The following is an 18554-nucleotide window of genomic DNA, read 5'->3' on the forward strand; positions in this document are numbered from 1 at the left end:
AAATTTGCTATCTTTATGTTTTTTTTTTTTCTGTAAGTGTTTAAAATATTTTTTTATGTCCTACATTTGTTTTTTTTTTTTCAAATATAGGGATATTATAGTTGATTATGGTTATAGTTTTCTACGACGGTGCGACTTTCGTTACCTTGGACCTAATATTGAATTGAAGACAGAGGTAATACATCCTTTTTTTTTTTTTTTACACTAACAATGTGAATGTGATTTTTTTTATTTGTAAATATAGATTATTACTATGATATCTTCATTGTTGACTGAAGATGAGAGGTCGAACAATGGGAAAGAGTGTAAAATTTGGTATTTTCCCGTGAGAATAATGGTGAGTCTTTTTAATTGTTATTTGTGTCAAGTAACAATTCATGTTTGGAGAACTAATTTTTTTTTATATATATAATAGAAAAACTTATTGCCCAACCCACACTTACCACTATATCAAAGTTGGAAGAGAATGCATTACTACGAAAAATTTATGGGTTCCCTTGACCATTGTAATGAAGTATGAGTCTAAGTTATATGTAGAACCTATTTTTTATTTATTATTAATTATTATGAAATTTTTAACTTTAATTATACTTGTAGATAGATATTCCCATTTTCATCATGAAACACTACATGCTTGCTCGAGTAATTATAAAAGAAAGAAAAGTTGAAGTTTGGGACTCACTTGCTCATGAAAAGTCTCCTATATTACAATCATCTAAGATTGTCGAGATTGTAAGATTTTATTGGTTGATTTGGAAGAAAAAAATAATTTAAATTTTATTTATTCTAAAAATTGATTCTAAATGCAGTTACGCAATCTTGATTTGGGCTTGGAGAATCAAATAAAAAATACCCCTTGTAATTTCAATTTTGCTAGCTTTTGTATTGTTCGTGCAACTAATGTCCCTAGACAATCAAATTTGTACGATTGTGGAGTCTTCGTCATATTATTTATGATTCATGGTTGCAAGCTTGATTCAAGGTCTTTCATGGTTAGTTCTATTTGTGATAATATTTTTTATTGTCTTTTTAAAAGAGTACACTTGACCTTGTTTTTTTTAGTTATTGTAGTTTGACTCTAATGAAGAGAGGTGTTACATAACTACGTGGCTTGCAAGTTCAAACTTCAATAAGAATATAGGAGAATTAATGCAGAAAGCCCGATATTACAATTCAAGAAGACGATAATAGCATGGTTGCACTTATTTTTTTTTTTATGTAGAATATTAATATTTTGAATAAAGTTGTACGAAGGAAAAAAAAACCTTATTTTATTTAAATTTTCTAAATTACAACTTGATTAAATGTCTAATTATTTGACTATAGAACAAATTAATTTTAAATATGTTAATCATTTAAAAAAAAAGTGAATAGTATTTGTAAGGTAAATTTCAAAAGTTATTAATTAATTAATTACCAATCAAAAAGTAATGTCTAATTATCTCAAACAATCACAAATTATTCACTTATCAATTTAACCATTTAGACAATTTATCCAATGAAAATTAGTACATGATTTAGGGAATATGAATGGATTATATTTTTGTTCTGATAAACTTCAACACATTTATTTAATTAAGTAGATGGTATATTTTTTAAACACTAAATATTTCTTTTAAATCATTAAATAATTTTGAATTTGGTCTAGCTATTTTTTTTGGGGGGGTTTTATATTAAAAATTAATTTTAAGTCCAAAATTTTTGAAATTAAATACAATGTTGACTTTATTATAATTTTAAAATGTTATAAATTTTGAATATATTAGTTAATTGAAATCTTTGAATGCTATTTGTAAACTGAATTTCATTTATTTATTAACAAACCAATTACCAATCAGAAATTAATGTCCAATTATCTCAAATATTCATAAATTAACGTATAAACCAATCTATTTAGGCAACTTATTGAATGAAAAATTAGTGCTTGATTTTGGAAATTTGAAAGGATTTTATTTTTGTTTTGATAAACTTCAACACCTTGATTTAATAAAAAAAATTATTAAAATAATTCGAATTTGTTGGAGGCATTTATTTTCAAAATTTATTATTGAAAATAAATTTCAATTTAAAATATTGAAATTAAATACAAATTAATGTTGATTTTATTAGATCAGTGATGAGTAAGTGGTCAAATTGTGCGGCTTCACAACTAATTTTGCACTTCTAGTATGTTTTCGTTACACATATATGAGTAAGTAAATGACTCATTTTCTTGTAGAATGTCTACTTACATTAGGTTTTGAATGTACTTATTATTTAAAACAAGCACAATAATTTTTCTATGAAAGTCAGTTTTAGAATTTAATTTAACTAAAAAAAATTATATGTTTTCCATTGACATTTCATAAAAGCCAATATCCAATATATAGAAATAATAAAAAAAAAACTCCTATAAAAAAAACTTATCATATTCAAAATTTATAAATATTTTTTATATTTATTTATAAAAAAAATGTCCTATTTGGAATATAAATAAAAATAAAAAAACAAAATGTAGTTTCTTATTGTAAAGATAAAGTTTGAATTCCCAATATGTGTTTATTATCATCTAATAAACTTTAATGCACAATATATGTCATTTTTATTTATCTCGTAATAAAATTTATTGGTAGATTAAAAGTTACATTTTTTATTTAATAAGATTACTAATTATAAAATTTGGCTATGATTAGTATTTAAATTTCAAATATTCAATTACCCATTTGGGTATTTATATTCAAAATTCAAAATGAGAAAAATATATTTATTAAAATAATAAATAAATTTCAAAGTTATTAATATTATATGAAAATAATGTAAAAAAAAGCAACAATAACTTTTTGACTTTTTTTTAAATATATTTATATCATTAGAAATTTATATATATTTTTTAATTGTATTTTAATAAAAAAAAATATTCGGAATATAAAGAGAAAAGGCTATATTAAGTATCTTATTGAAATATTAACATTTTGAATTCCCAAAAACCAAATATATGTTTTGTTATTATATCTGAACTAGGGCAGACATAGAACAAAAATCCAAATTGGCATAGAAGAATATTAAGCACACAATAATCATTTATGCTATGGTGATGAAAGGAGTAAGCTCCCTGGGTCGTATGGATGATCCTTGGATGGGATCTCAAGTATGGCTGGGATATGTGTATTGTAGCTGTACACTAGGAACCTTATCATGTTTGTGACCTGTATTAAAAAGTAAAAAACTAATATCTCAAATTAATCTTTCAGAATCATGATTATTTTTAATGGATAATAGTCTCTCAAATTTATATAAACATGATATATAATGGTCTCAATATTAGTATTACATTTGATCACACAACAGAGATATTAAAAAAGCAATATGGACTTATATATTGGCTAATTAAAATTATGTCAATTTCTATATAAAGATTAAAATTTCTATATAAAGATTAATTATGATAAAAAAAATAATAACAAAATTAATAAAAATGACATGTTGGTAACTTGCTATACCAAGTCACCATATTGACACATCACCATAATTATTAGTACCCATATATGGGTAGTAACCATTGAGAAGTCTTCTATATATATATCTTATAAATACTAAACTCATAATTTTTTCAAGAAAATTTATCTCAAAAGCTTAAAAATAGAGAGAATTTCATAACTTTCAAGCTTTAAAATCACAGAAATTTGTCACAAATACCTCTGTATAGTCACGCACGAAGAAGGAAAAAGAAAGAAGAAGTCGTGTGGGTATACATATATGCAGTGAGGACATCCAAGACATGAGACTAGTGGCACTTGTTTTTTCTTCTAAATAGTTGCTAAATGCTGTTTTCGATTATCATCTTTTTTTTTTTTAATTTTGTTTCAAACAAATTATATCCCAAAAGTTTCGGCTAAATTTCTAATTATTTGTAATAACACTTAAATACCCTAAAAGTCATTATATTTGTATGAGTTGGTCTTCAAAATTTTCAAATTGTACTAGTTATACCCTAAAAGTCAATTATTTTATCATTTGGGTTCCAAAGCTTTCTAAATTGATTCAGTGTTAGTTCTTCATATATTATTTTTATTTTATTTGTTTCTTCTAGATTTTACAGAAAAAAAAATTCATTAGTACAACATACTTGGAGTGACTAATTTTTTGTGAATTTTAAAAGAAAAATAAACAAATGAATTAATATTTAACATTTCTATCAGGTGCCCAAGATCCAATCCAAACCAATCAACCTAAATCAATCTAAATAAATACAATTATAAAATATTGAATGTCCAATTATAATTGGATTGTATCATATGACGGATAAGACTATAGAAATCCAATTAGGAACGGATACAATCCAATTACAATTAAAAAATATTTTATTTTTATATATATCATATTAATTATAAATATATTTAATTTTCGTATATTTTTGCTTAGTTTTTAGCACTTTGGAGATGTTATTGTTATTGATTTTATGTTATGTTATTATAATAGTTTAGTTATTAGTTTTGACACATTATTAATAAAATTTGAATAAACTTTGTTATAAACTTAATATTTCAAAAATTTTAGTATTATTACTACATAGTGTTTATTTTTTTTACTTGTTAATTTATTTAATATTAAAATTTACGCTCAAAATAAAATAATCAATCCACTCCTAGTTTTGAGTAAATGAGTGGTTAGACCGTGTCAAATTAAGCCAAATCGAATTAGATTTGTTAGGAGTAAAAAAATTGATCGAATTGGATGAGCACCCACTCCTAGTTTCAACCAATAAAATTTGAAAATATTGGCATCTAACTTATACGAATTTAAAAAATATATATATTTTAAGTAATGAAGTTTTACATAATGTTTTAAATAATAATAATAATTTTATTATTTATAGTATCTTATTATAAAACTATCAAATTCAAATTTAGAATTTGCCGCTACACAATTAAATTCAAGGAGTTAATAATTTGAAAAGAATTCTGTAAATTCGCGAAACAAATTGTGATTGCACTTTTTATCTTCTCTTACTAAGTTAAATAATTAAGTTAATAAATAAATAGATAGATTTCCATAATTTCAATTTGCAAGAAAGCAAATTGCAATTGAATTCAGATTTTACAAGAATGAGAAAGAGAAAATCAAGAGGTGAGTTGCGTGGAGTTATTATCAAACGTGGTTCCAACGTGTTGAATAACAAAGCCATAAATCTTTCTCTTCAAACGATCAACTTTTCCAGTGATCACTTCATCACTTCTCGAAACGACACGGTCTAACCACTCATTCACACTTTTCAACTGTGACAAAACCGTAGCAATGGAACCACAGTCGAGGGACAATCTTCTTCCATCAGAACTACTCTCTCCGAAAACCCGGAAACCAGCATCGACGGCCTCCTCAACGAAACGCAGAAACCACATTTTCATCTCCGATTTCAGCTTATTTCCAAGCTCAACAGTCTCCTGCATTCCATGACCCCTTGTCCACGTCCCAACAACTTCAGCATTGTTCGGTTTAGTAACCATTAACGGGAGTTTGGGATTATTCTTTGGGGAGGGTGTGGTGAAAGATTGTCTTTTTGACAGGCTTTTATGCAGTTTAGATGGAGTTACGTTGTCTTGGGAAGTCAAAAGGGAGACAATTTCAAGATCAGTGGCCAAGGCGGCTTCTACCCAGAGAGAAACAGAGTTTGATTGCTCGGTGGGGGTACCTTTATCATGGAATATTTCGGAGTTAATGCGGCTGCTGGCAATTGATTCAGCTATTGTTGTTGATCTCACTATGTTGTCGTAGATTGAAAAGAACCGGTCAATGGTGGGTAGAGGGTTCCCAACCTTGGATGTGGAAGAGAGTTCTGAAAACATACTGAGGCACAAAAGAAGGACAATCTTTGGTCATTTATGATCTTTCAGAAGTTAAGAAAACACAAAAGCAAATTAGTTACTATACGTAAAACCATGAATGAAACAATTATGATGCCTCTATCTTGTTCATTTTTAAATACCAATTTAGTAAAAGATAGCAGTCATACATAATGACTGTTTGGAAAACTTCTACTTTTGTTTATATCCAAAAATAGTAAAATTAACTTACTTTGTGTTTGAATAATTATAATATAAAGATAATTGAAAATTATTCTAAAATATTAAGCATTACCTTAAGCTCCTAATAATAGACTCAGTAGCAATTGCTTCTTCTAGTGCTTCAGCCGCAGCAGTGGAAGCCAGAACTTTTCTTTGCATGGCCTCCTGCATTTGGGTGTGTTTTAGTCAGCATCCAATTCTAGCATTCTTTATTATGAGCTAGTAAAAAAGAGGGAGAAAGAACAAAAAATAACAGACAAGATTCGAACTTTTTGTTTGGTTAATAAAGTTCCAACTCCATAATGATAGGCAACGACATATTAAAACACGCATGGTTTTGAACCATGAAATTCAAGCTCTCACTTAGCAGGGAAGCCTCAAGTCCTACGTTACATGCTGCGCTGTTTAATGCTACTTTCTAGAGTTTCAACTTCTGTACTACTACTAAGAAGATGTATCAAAGCCCTTATCTTGAAATAGCTTTTAATACATTAAGTTGAACGAAGAAAAAAAAACTAAAATGAGTCCAATTCAAGGAACAAAGCAGATATAATCAACCACCAATCATTTGAAATTCAATTGCCTGAGTCGTAAACAAAATCAAAACAGAGAATTCATTCAAGTTGGGAAAGAATTGTTCATACCTTGCCAAGCTTTGCTAGGTCCGCGGAGACGGTATCCAAAGCAACGCTACCATCGGTCCATTTTCGTTCATGAACGGTAATAGGCAAAGCCGCATTGTTTGTCATATCCTGGACGAGACACTCTTCAGGTGAGCTAGATTTTGTTTTCTCATGGGTTGCCGAATCATCACTACATGATTTACGGCTACTCGCATCGCTTAAACGTCTTGACATGGCAGCCTGAAATATCCGGCACAAGAAATTAAGGAGAGGGGAATAAAAACAAGGGTAAGGACTATTAGTGTATTTCAAAGTATTTACCTGAGTCCGCCAAATTGCTTGAAGATCCGGTTTGTTTTTTGAAACGCCCTTCTCTTTTGGCTCCACCGGAGTTACCACCGCTGGTGGCTCATCCCAGCTTTTCCTACTAGTCTTAGCCGATCCAACTATGGCTTCCGAAACCTTCGAAATCCCGGCAGCAATAGTTGCCATTCTTTTCTTCCCAGAAGAATCTGCAGCACCTGCCACCATGGGCGAGACCTTCACACCAGACAACCTTCTGCCTGGCGAAAGCGAAGCCCTTCGTGCCGCTGGCGAGGCTGGCCGGCGCCCATTAGGTGACGGCTGTCTATATCTTGATGGTACTATGATAGCCGGCTCCTTGGAAACCTTCCTATTCTCCTCGCGTGCCATCATCAAGCTAGGAACCACGCATTTCGACGGAGCTGGAGACGATGACCGCTTCATTTTTCCGGCTGGAGATGGATCTCTCTCAACAATAGGAGTACTCTTCTTCCCAACCGATACCGATCTCTTAGCCGCGGCCGGAGACAAAAACCTGGATGGCCTTTCACAAACCTTAGAATCCTCCAAATTTCCAACTGGTATATTGTCTCGAGGCGCAAGAGGCTGCCTCGATCTAGCCTTTTCGGGTTTCGCCTCAATCTTAAATTCTTTACTCTCGCTCCGGGTTTCCTCGGGCTTCTTTCCTGACAGGAACAGAGAAATTGGGTCAACCGATTGGTCAGAATCGGAGACCGGCTGAATCACAAAATCTCGCTTGGAGGCCGAGATTCTAGCGATTAGGGTCTCAGGAGTTCCGACAAACTTATGGCGGCCGGCGATAGGGCGTATCCCACAGACTCGGGGAACCGGAGAGTCGAACTCGAATCGTTCGACATAGACGAACTGGCCTAGCTGCATTCGGTTGTTGAGGATAAGATCGACGTCGCGGTCGGAGAGGGAGACGTAGGTGGAGTTGAGGGAGTCCGAAAGCTGGACAAAGAAGCCTTGGTTGGGGGAGAGATCGGAGCCAGCGAGAGCAGGGACGATTCCGATGACTTGGAGAAGAGCGGAGCGGTGGTCTCCGGTTACTCGGTTGGTGGAGTTCATGGACTGGAGAAGCTTCAGAAGAATGCCCTGAGTTAGAGTAGCCATGGCTGAGGGAAGAGAGAGAGAGAGAGAGAGAGAGATGGGGAGGGGAGGGGAGGGGAGGGGAGGTGAGAATATGGAGGAAGAAGAAGGAGTGAAAATAAGGGGTTTGAGTTTTGGCCGTTATGGGATTTCAAATTCAAAATGGCGGAACTACTCATTCTTTTGCTTGAATCCAGCCTCCACGTTAAATCTGGATTAACGGTAAGAATAAAGATTGGAGTAAATGTACATCATGACATGGCAAAGTTTTTTAAACTTTCACTTATATCTCACTATCTCCCACTTTTCTTTTTTCTGAACTTCTCTATATAACATCTCCAACCCAAAAAACCCAAAACACGATATTAATTTTTAAAAAATTGTATAATTTTATAACCATATTAATTTAAAAAAAAATAAACATAGCACTCTAAAATTCAAATTGTTTTTAAATATTCATAATTTTATAAAAATTACAAAAATGCAAACAATAATTTATACACTTTTGTTACTACTTGTTACAATTTTTTATTTAAGTTTACAAAATTATAATATATGATTACAAACTTGTAAACTTTCACTACAAAAATTTATATTGTTATAAATTTGTAATTTATGTTTTTTTAAAAAAAAATTATATTTACTATTATTTTTCTTCATATTTTAGTAATTTTTTTTCAAATTCTATATTTTTTAATATTTTTTTAATTTAAGTATTTTTAAACTTCCCTATTAATTTTCTATTCCAACAAAAAAAATCTCTAATAAAATATAATATATACATACAAATAATAAAAATAAGAAATTACATGTAGTACCAAATTAAGTTAGTACTTTCTATTTTTACCAAAAAAAATTTAAACTATTAATTAATACACAATTTTTTAATCACAATGCTTATATTATTCTTTCTAGACTTTGAAATATGAAGCACAACTTTTTGAAATGTAAATTTATATGCCAAAAATGTAAACCAAATGTATTTTAATTGCTGTCTCTAAATGTGTGTATTAATTATAAAAATAAAATATGTGGCTATTTATGGTTAATGAATGATAAAAGTGGTTAATTTTCAAAAAATCTCATAATAAAATCTGTACATTTAAAATGTTTTATTATTCTATTTAAAAAAATATATTATTATAATATTAAAGGACTTTTTCAGTTTACCGTAATCTATAATTCCCAGTATTTTTAGTGGGACATTGTAGACATCAACATATATAGGATAGGTTTTCAGTGTTGGGTTGGAATGGTTTTAGCGTGATTTTAACACAGAAATTGTTTTTTAGAGTCAAACTATACTAAAAAAACTGTGTTGATATTACACTATATTCGTTCCAACCCAACTTTAAAAATAACCTCCAATTTAATGATTTCTAAAGTATCCCAACAAACCCAACTCTAAAAATAACCTCAAATTTAATGATTTCTATCTGTAGACTACGGAAAAAAAAAAAAAAAACAATTCTTTAACTTTTAATATTAAGACAATAAAACTTTTTAATTTGGTATATTATTAGATATAATAATATGAAAATAATATATTTTATTAGAGAATATATTATTTTGTGTTATTTTTAATGTTGTGGTTGGAAAATAATATAATGTTAAAATTACATAATTTTATGTTAGTTGAAGGCAAATTTTGTGTTATGGATTGAAAATAGCTTAACATACTTAATTTCACTTGTTAATGTCTCACGTCTACTCCAAAAGTGAGATTATCTCTTGTGCAAAATATAATATACCTTGAATGAGTGAAATAATATCAAATATAACATATTTGACTAAGGGCTCACACTAGACTTGGATAAAATGGTTGTTGATAGCTTTTTATATACATACACATGAGTATTTTTGATATTTTTGTTGTTACATGCTTTCTTGTAATAACAATAAATAATATTAGAGTGCCTACTTCGAGTACTTCACTCATCACTAATCAATTTTGATAAAAATTTTATCAAACATCTCACTTTATATCTAGGTAACTTTTCAAAAATTATATCCAAATTTAGAAAATTACAAATTCTACCCCAAAATGAATTTTTTTAAGTATATGGTAGGTGAAAATATTGTGCGTTCCCACCCCACTCGTTGTCGAGTGCCGTGGGTGGAGAAGATGAGAATTTGTGTATTTATTTTTATTATTATTTGTAAACTTTTATAGTAAATCTAGTTATTTTATATAATCTAGCATTTCTGTAAGCTTTAGTTACAAAAATGTTTAACTAAATTCATAAATTAACTAAATATTAGTAACAAAATTGTATCTTTTTGGAAACAAATTAGTTCTTGTTACAAAAAATTGTATTTTTTTAGTTACGAATCAAACTATAAATGTTGTTATATAAATGCCTTTTTGTAAATATTGGTTACACATTGGTAGTATGTATTTACGACTATACTACTCCATACTTTTGTAAAAAAAATAGTATTTTTGTAATTATTTTTCCCAATTGTATTTTTCAAATTTTTTTAATGAATTTCATGTAAAATTTGACGTTGTTTGGACAAGTTTTGGTATCATCTTCCCCAATCACGAACTCGAAAACCCACCCAATGAGTACCCCTAAATTTCACACAACAAAACCATATATAATCCCACAAATCAAAATATTTTCCCTAATGATACTAATCATTACAAAACATAATAAACAATTATGAAAACCAAACAGGCGGACTCCCATCCTACTAACGATCCATCTCGACCAAAACATAAAACATACTGCTGAAACACCAGCAAATAAGAAAATAATTCAAACCACTTGGATATTAACAGTCGAATATCTATAGGTGCTAAGAATTTTGTGTTACCTCTGCCATGTAAAATTTAGGGCGGAACCATCATATACACTCAAGAAATTGTATGCTAAAACAGTTAAATGCAGCAAAACAACACGATCCATGCTATGATGAGAACACTCTGGTTCATACAAATTAAATGAATATAATACTGAATGGTGATCTAACAGACATGTTGAACACGGATGTATGAGAATAGTTTTACAGTAGCTATTATAACAAACCTATCTACTACTTCATTGAGGACGTTTCATTTTGAGGAGATGAGAGACACCTGCTATTACATGTAGCCGACTGCTCGGAACGCCTGTCTTTGCTAGTGCCCTCCCTTTCTTGTCAAGCAGTACAAAGCAAGGCACATATCTAATGTCATAATGGAGGAGCTAAATTGCCAAAAAGAAAAAACAATGAGCTACAAAACCAAAAACAAGAAGAAGAAAACTTGAAAACCAAATTTTTTTTTTCCGTATTGTTAGGTTAACAAGAACACTAAATAATTACTGGGGTACCTCGGGAAGCCATTTATCGTTCTCTGCGTCTGCCATCACAATGTTCATCCAGTCTGAATTCCTACCCTCAATCTCCATAACAAAATTCACCAGGGAATTACACAACCTGCACTTGGGGGAGTAGAACTCGATTACTGTCGCTTCTTTACAACTCGCTAGTGCTGATGCAAATGCTCTGTGCTCCGCCTCTCCTTGCTCTTCAGGATTCAAGTTTAGTTTTGACTTTAAAGTCTTACTTTGGCTGGCACCAGTTCCAGCATTAAATTGAAAGGGTTTGAAGCTATTTGTCAACGGATCTGATGATTTTGAAATTGAGTTGATGAACTTAAAGGCCATGGATCCAACACTTTGCAAAGATCTAAATAGCCAGGGAGCCTCAAAACTGCAGTCACTGGGACTTTTAGAATTTTGGTTCACATCCCATGGTAGCTTGAGACAAAATAAAGGTCTTTGCGGAATAGAACCCATTGTCCTTTATAAATGTTTCCTTTACTGTATTATAAAACTGCCCGATGTAGACGGCTGAGACAGCATATAAGCGAAAACATTCACACAGAAGACACCATTGAGCACGTAGTATACTGCACAGAATATCAAGCATTAGGAAAATGAATGCATTTACAGAAAAAAAAAATGTAAATGCTTAAAAAAATACATTCAGCATCACAAAAATGTTGGAGAAATTGGTCAACTAGCACATATACTTTTATCATTCACTCCAATCGGTCAACAAATCTCAGAAACCAAAAAAAAAAGATAAATCAACATTTTTGCAACTAAAAATCAACCACAAATACTAAAGCATTTTGTAGCATTTTGTTTGAAGAAAAACAACCTCAACCCTCCCTGCTCACAGGTAGTGAAAAACAAGTAACAATATCAGCTACCAAGCAAACAAGTAACTATTTTAAATGTTCAAAAAACTAAAACAGGATGCAATGGCAAGAGCTGTATCAGCATTTCAACCCCAAACGAGGAACTCTAAGTCAATTTATATATTATTGGTTTCCAACCACTTTAACAAAATGTTCAAATGGAACTCAAACAGAAAGCAGCCAATGATATGATATAACGAGACATGTTCATAATAAACCAAACAAAACAAGACATGATGGACAATGCATACATTGAACAATAATTTAAAGGGGTATACATATACACACACTGGTACTATTGGTATAATCAGTTTATAAAAACATACCCAGTTGAGGTAACGTAACAAAAATTGAAAGCCAGTATCACAACACAAGCTCCGTCGTGATCGTATCTAAATCTGAATTGAACCAGATATTGTTTGCGAATTATTAGAAAGACAAAGAGTTTTAATGAGTAATTTAGAGCTTTGAAACATATAACCGAAAACTGTAAATGGAAGTCTTCAATACGAGACTTACTTGAATGCGAGACCGAAGGAGTGGGAGGAATGGCTGGAGCCTGGAACCGGAGCAGAGAGGGACAGCCGGCGAAGGTGGCGTTGCGGCGACGCTTCGCGGAGTGATTTCGAATTTTGGAGTTTTTTTTTTTTTTTATGGAAGAATTTTGGAGGTTACTTTGGGCAATTGGGTGTGGGGTTCAGTGGTTCAGGCTGGGCACTGGACTTTTTTCCTTTTTAATTATTATTTTTTGTTAATAGGGTTTTACCCGACCCGGCCGCATTCATTCATTCATTGGCTAAAACTAGGGCGGACCGAACAAATCTTATACACTGACCTTCCGAACACTGAAAAAACCGAAATCGATTAAACCGAACACCGAAAAAACTGCAAACGGCGCAAACCGCCACTGTTCGGTCCGTTTGAAAATTTTGTCCAGACCAACCGGCGGAACCGAAACCGACCGAACAATATAATATATAATAATATAATATTATATAATTATTAATTATTAAAATTATTAAATAAAAATACAAAAAATATGAAATTATGTTCTATATATTTATGTTTTAAAAATGCACAAAAATTGATTCTAACAATCCAAAAATTTTAGTTTTTTAACTAAAACTTTCAAAAAAAAAAAAAAATTTAAATAAAAAAAAAAAAGAAATTCGGTTTGGTCAGTTTAACCGACCAAACCGCGGTCCAAAATGGTCGGTTTTTTCTTTTAACTAGTTTGGTCGGTCGGTTTTTGGATTGCACCAATCCGAACCGAAAACCGAATTCTGAATTTTATATTATGAAAAAACCGTCCAAACCGACCGATGCTCACCCCTAGCTAAAATCCAATTGCCTTAACTTAGCCTCTTCTTTATTTTAGAGAGGAGAAATGTAAAATATGATGTATTTTAAGGAATGATATAGAGAATACAAAGTGTTTCTCTATTCATGTCTCAAAAATATTTTAATAATTATTATTATTAAACTTTGTTTCACTCTTTATATATTTTGGTGTGTATAAATTTGCAAAAAACTGTAAACACATAAATACCTACACGTATATTATTTTGAGGACCATGGAATGAGAAGGTAAAAATAAAAGGAAAAATTATATGTCCCACCGTAATTTAAAAAAAAATTGTTTTATACAGTATATTACATTAATTACAAAAAATACGGATCTCCCCAACCGTATATATGTTGGCTCTTCTTTTCTCTGTGTGGTTGATGCATAATTTCAAACTAAATTATATTTATGTATTTATATCCATACGCTTTGACTATAAAAGATAATATATATATAAAAATTATTCTCTCTCACTAATCTCTTTTTAATTTTTTTTTTGTTGCTTTTTTGTCTCCATTCTTAATGAGAATTCAGGTGTACCAAATTATATAATAATACTACCTTCAATAAAGTAGATTGATTTATTTTTATTTAAAATGAATATATTTATTAATATTAAAATAAATATTTATACAATTACTCAAAATAAATAAATATTTATACAAGTTAATATCGAATTAATTGAAATTAAACTTAAATTTATAAATCTTTGTAACAATCATGTTAAATCAATTTATAAATATTTATGTAAATGATAGTTACAAATATAAATTTTTTAGTTGTGAAATTAGTTTTGTAAACTGTTGTTATAAAAATGTAAAACTTGTTTAAAAAAAATATTGTATTTCACTATTATATATATATTTAATAAAGTGTTTTTATAAATAATGAATATCTTAAATTTATATTTTTAAGTTATATAGCATAAATATGAATGTTCTTGTAATTTTTTGGTACAATATTGTAACAATATGGAAAAGTATAATATTTTTATGTATATTTTGGTTATGATTTCTTAACTATAAAATATTTTCGTAAATGTCAGTTACAATTTTAAAAAAAAATATATATGTTACTTGTTTAATGCAATTTAACATTTTAACTTAGTTTTATATATTTTTGTATGTTATACGTTAACTAAATTCACAACTTACTTTTAAAAATATTAGTCACAAATATAAAAAATTTCAGTCATAAAATTAGTTATGTAAACCATTGTTACAAAAAAAAAAAAAATAGCGACGAATTATTTTGTAAATATTGTCTACAAAATTGTAAAACGTGTTTACAAATATGTAAAACTTAGTTATATATTAGTAAATGTTGTTTACAAAAATATTTTTATGTAACTGGTTTACGTATCTGTAACACATATTTATGAATTTGTAACGGCTATTAACAAAAAAAGTTGTATTTCACTGTTACTCTATATTTACGCTTTTGCCACTCCGTATTTTTCATAAAAGTTCCGTATTTTTGTAATCTACCGTATTTTTCATATATTTTTTAAATGTTAATGTGTTTTTGTAAATTTTCCAAAGTAAAACACAAAGGGAGAGTGTCTCCCTCCAAACTTATAAAATTTAAATAAAATATAATAAATGTCATAATTTTCATATAAAATTAATAACTACATATTTTTAAAGTAACTAGATAGAACCTACATTTGCTTACACATTTGTTTTGTTTTATTAATAAAATTTATGAATTATTTTTATTAAATTTGTTTCATTGTCATATAAATTTTAAATAAATAATATTATATATAAAAAATTAGCATAAACATATTGAATAAAAAATTAAACTAAAATATTGTTTATGATATTTTTTAAATATATACATAATATGATAACATTTTTAACCATGATAATTTTTTTAATAAAAATTAAGATTATGTATTATATATTATTATTATAATAATATTTTATAATATTTAAATTTATATTAATATAAGTATTAAATATATAGTTTTGTATTAAATATTATTATAATAATATTTGAATTCATATTAATATAATTAGTAAAAAAGTAGGTGATAACTCTAGGATTTAGAGTTATTTTTATAATCTTTGAACTTGCTTTTCAAAACTAAAAAGAGTAATGAGTCCTTATTTCATGTAATTTTGTCAATTTTAGTGTGTTATTCTAGGTAGTGAGTCTGGGTAAGAGTTAGGTTTGTATTGTAATATTTTTCAGTGTTTTTTATGTAAATTACTGTGTTGTGTTAATCAGGAAAGGAAGCTTACAAAATATGTGAAAGGGAACTGCTGGAAGCAAGGAGAAAAACGAATTCTGAAAGGGGTGTGTTGCTGCTTCAATGCTGTAGCATCACCACAGCAATTCAAGGAATCAGGTGAAATCAGCATCTATGTGGCTAGAATTGTAATAACTTAAGTCAGCTGGGTGATGTGGCACTTTGGGGACAAGGTGGGAATTGGCTTTCCTATTAGGGTAAGGCAAAGTACCCTAAAAAGAGGAGGCAGCCGCAACATAAGGGGACCAATTATTCTGAGGAGATTATTATCACCATTTTGGAAGAGAGAAAAATAGTACAGGAGGAGCTGAAGAAAAACAGAGAGAAAATACCAAAAAGGGAAGAGGACCACGGCAGACACTTAGGAGGACTTGAGCTCATCAATTCATTCTACTCTTTCCTTCTTCCTTTTAATTTTGTATTAGTTTTTCTCTCCATTTTCAACTGTGAACAACTCTATGGATACTATATTTGCTACTGGTTTTGTACTTTTCATTTCAGACATGAACTAATACTCTAAGGATTTGGGTGGTTATGAACCTTATATTATGAATGAATCTCTTGATGCATGGTTGAAGTAGTTGTATCTTTGTTCAATTAAATGTGATTAATGCTATTGATTGTTATTTACTGGCCACACTTAACAATTACTGAGCTAGATCTAAGTTTGGAAAAACTTAAGCTAGCTGAACCCATTTTATTGATGCAAGAAACTTGCCTATTTGTAGGTAAATTTTAGTGGTGAAATAGGGATATTTTGCTGCCTTGTATAACACAAGATTTGATGCTTAATAGACTGTTTGCAATCTGGTTTAATGCAGGAATGTGTTGAGGGGGTTGTAGACAATATATAGTGGGTTTTGGAAAAAACTTACTGGGTGTTTTTGGAAATCTGTTAACTCTGATGTAATTGTTGAGCCATTGCTGAACTTATGCTATAACAACTGGAAAGAAATTATAGGGGGATTAACCACCCAGATCACTTGTTCACATATAAATTTCTCACAGACTTGATTTCTCTTGGTTCCATTATTTTAGTTTAATTAATTCTGCATATATACTTTTCATTCCAGAATTCATGTACCCATTATTCCTTTGAATTGGTTATTGTCTTCTTGAATTGTTTTTAGTTGATTTTGCATTTATTTAGTTTAAAATCCCTGTGGAGACGATACTCATTTACCAGTATATTACTTGTGCGGCTACGTATACTTGCGTATTTTAATTGCTATAATTTTTGCAACAAGTTTTTGGCGCCGTTGCCGGGGATTTAAAATTAAATTATGTTCTATCAACTATTTTGCAATTTGTTTCTGTTTGTTTGGTTCTAATTCTGCTTGTTTGGGGCTGTGTGTTTTCAGGTTAAATCTAGTGCATGAACAAACAAGAAGACTTTGAACTTGCTCCTATTGACCCCGAAATTGAACGTACTTTCAGAAAAAGGAGAAAGGCACAAAAGGCTAACAACCGCTGCAACATGGCTGAAAATGTTGGAGAAGAAGAAGAGGGTGCGCAAAACATGACTAATCCTATTGTCTTGGCGGATGATAGAGCCAGGGCAATAAGAGAATATGCTGCCCCTATGTTCAACGAGCTCAATCCGGGCATTGTGAGGCCCGAAATTCAAGCACCTCAGTTTGAGCTCAAACCTGTCATGTTCCAAATGCTCCAAACAGTTGGTCAATTTAGTGGGTTGCCAACGGAAGATCCTCATCTCCATCTTCGCTCATTTTTGGAGGTGAGTGACTCTTTCAAGCTACAAGGAGTAAGTGAAGAGGCGCTAAGATTGAAGTTGTTCCCGTTCTCTTTAAGGGATCGAGCTAGATCATGGTTCAACACCCTTCCTCCCGATTCGGTGACAAATTGGAACGACTTGGCTGAAAAATTCTTAAGAAAGTACTTCCCTCCCACTAGAAATGCAAGGTTTCGAAGTGAGATTATGTCTTTTCAACAAATGGAAGATGAGTCTACTAGTGATGCTTGGGAAAGATTCAAGGAGCTATTGAGGAAGTGTCCTCACCATGGTATCCCACATTGCATACAAATGGAGACATTTTACAATGGTCTCAATGCAGCCTCTCGAATGGTATTGGATGCTTCAGCCAATGGCGCCATTCCTTCCAAGACTTATAACGAAGCATTTGAGATTTTGGAAAGAATAGCAAGCAACAACTACCAATGGTCAAATACTAGAGCTCCTACAAGCCGGAAAGTAGCGGGTGTTCTTGAAGTAGATGCTCTAACTGCTCAAATGGCCTCAATGACCAACATCTTAAAGAATATGAGTTTGGGAGGGAACATACAACCAGTTGCTGCCATTCAAAGTGCAGAAGTCTCATGTGTTTATTGTGGGGACGGACATACTTTTGAGAATTGCCCATCAAATCCAGCCTCGGTTTGCTATGTGGGTAATCAAAATTTCAACCGCAACAACAATCCGTATTCAAACTCTTACAATCCAGCGTGGAGGCAACATCCAAATCTGTCATGGGGGGGTCAAGGAGCAAGTTCAAGTGGAGCACCAGCACAAGGAAAGCAGTCAATTCCACCGGGGTTTTCTCAACAACCAAGAGCTCAACAACCTCACCAATCTCAAGGCTCTCAATCTAGTTCCTTGGAGAGTTTAATGAGAGATTATATGGCTAAAAATGATGCTGTAATTCAAAGCCAGGCAGCTTCTCTTCGC

General features: G+C 30.8%; 3 protein-coding genes and 1 non-coding gene across 5 annotated transcripts; 1 reads left to right on the forward strand and 3 right to left on the reverse strand.

Annotated features, from left to right (window-relative positions):
* The first annotated feature begins 411 nt into the window (after nucleotides 1–411).
* Nucleotides 412–1248, forward strand: LOC133793742 (uncharacterized). The gene is made up of 3 exons (XM_062231033.1): nucleotides 412–732; nucleotides 810–992; nucleotides 1072–1248. Exons 1-3 carry the CDS (start codon nucleotides 619–621, stop codon nucleotides 1186–1188), a joined length of 414 nt encoding a protein of 137 aa, XP_062087017.1. The 5' UTR covers nucleotides 412–618; the 3' UTR covers nucleotides 1189–1248.
* Nucleotides 1249–5001: 3753 nt separating this feature from the next.
* LOC133796990 (uncharacterized) lies at nucleotides 5002–8158 on the reverse strand. Its single transcript, XM_062234716.1, has 4 exons — nucleotides 6986–8158; nucleotides 6686–6904; nucleotides 6115–6206; nucleotides 5002–5823 (listed from the first exon to the last, which is right to left on the reverse strand). The coding sequence occupies exons 1-4, from the start codon at nucleotides 8099–8101 to the stop codon at nucleotides 5100–5102; spliced, it is 2151 nt and encodes a 716-aa protein (XP_062090700.1). The 5' UTR covers nucleotides 8102–8158; the 3' UTR covers nucleotides 5002–5099.
* Nucleotides 8159–10855: 2697 nt separating this feature from the next.
* LOC133796991 (thioredoxin-like protein HCF164, chloroplastic) lies at nucleotides 10856–12988 on the reverse strand. 2 transcript variants are annotated; one of them, XM_062234717.1, is made up of 4 exons: nucleotides 12789–12988; nucleotides 12596–12667; nucleotides 11395–11975; nucleotides 10856–11268 (listed from the first exon to the last, which is right to left on the reverse strand). In XM_062234717.1, the coding sequence occupies exons 3-4, from the start codon at nucleotides 11860–11862 to the stop codon at nucleotides 11122–11124; spliced, it is 615 nt and encodes a 204-aa protein (XP_062090701.1). In that variant the 5' UTR covers nucleotides 11863–11975; nucleotides 12596–12667; nucleotides 12789–12988; the 3' UTR covers nucleotides 10856–11121. The 2 variants fall into 2 exon arrangements, with proteins under 2 accessions (XP_062090701.1, XP_062090703.1); XM_062234719.1 differs by lacking the exon at nucleotides 12596–12667.
* Nucleotides 12989–17789: 4801 nt separating this feature from the next.
* Nucleotides 17790–17896, reverse strand: LOC133798974 (small nucleolar RNA R71). The gene has a single exon (XR_009876185.1). It is a non-coding gene; the product is annotated as a small nucleolar RNA R71 (small nucleolar RNA).
* Nucleotides 17897–18554: the final 658 nt, after the last annotated feature.

Source organism: Humulus lupulus, chromosome 8 (assembly GCF_963169125.1).
Source record: "Humulus lupulus chromosome 8, drHumLupu1.1, whole genome shotgun sequence".
Lineage (NCBI taxonomy): Eukaryota > Viridiplantae > Streptophyta > Magnoliopsida > Rosales > Cannabaceae > Humulus > Humulus lupulus.

Coding starts and splice junctions, on each gene's coding strand:
- LOC133796991 (XM_062234719.1), bottom strand. CDS start 11,862: ATGGGTTCTATTCCGCAAAGACCTTTATTTTGTCTCAAGCTACCATGG. Junction 11,269..11,394: donor ACGATAAATGGCTTCCCGAG/GTACCCCAGTAA, acceptor TTGGCAATTTAG/CTCCTCCATTATGACATTAG.
- LOC133796990 (XM_062234716.1), bottom strand. CDS start 8,101: ATGGCTACTCTAACTCAGGGCATTCTTCTGAAGCTTCTCCAGTCCATG. Junction 6,905..6,985: donor AAGCAATTTGGCGGACTCAG/GTAAATACTTTG, acceptor CGGATATTTCAG/GCTGCCATGTCAAGACGTTT. Junction 6,207..6,685: donor ACCTAGCAAAGCTTGGCAAG/GTATGAACAATT, acceptor ACCCAAATGCAG/GAGGCCATGCAAAGAAAAGT.
- LOC133793742 (XM_062231033.1), top strand. CDS start 619: ATGAAACACTACATGCTTGCTCGAGTAATTATAAAAGAAAGAAAAGTT. Junction 733..809: donor CATCTAAGATTGTCGAGATT/GTAAGATTTTAT, acceptor TTCTAAATGCAG/TTACGCAATCTTGATTTGGG. Junction 993..1,071: donor TTGATTCAAGGTCTTTCATG/GTTAGTTCTATT, acceptor TAGTTATTGTAG/TTTGACTCTAATGAAGAGAG.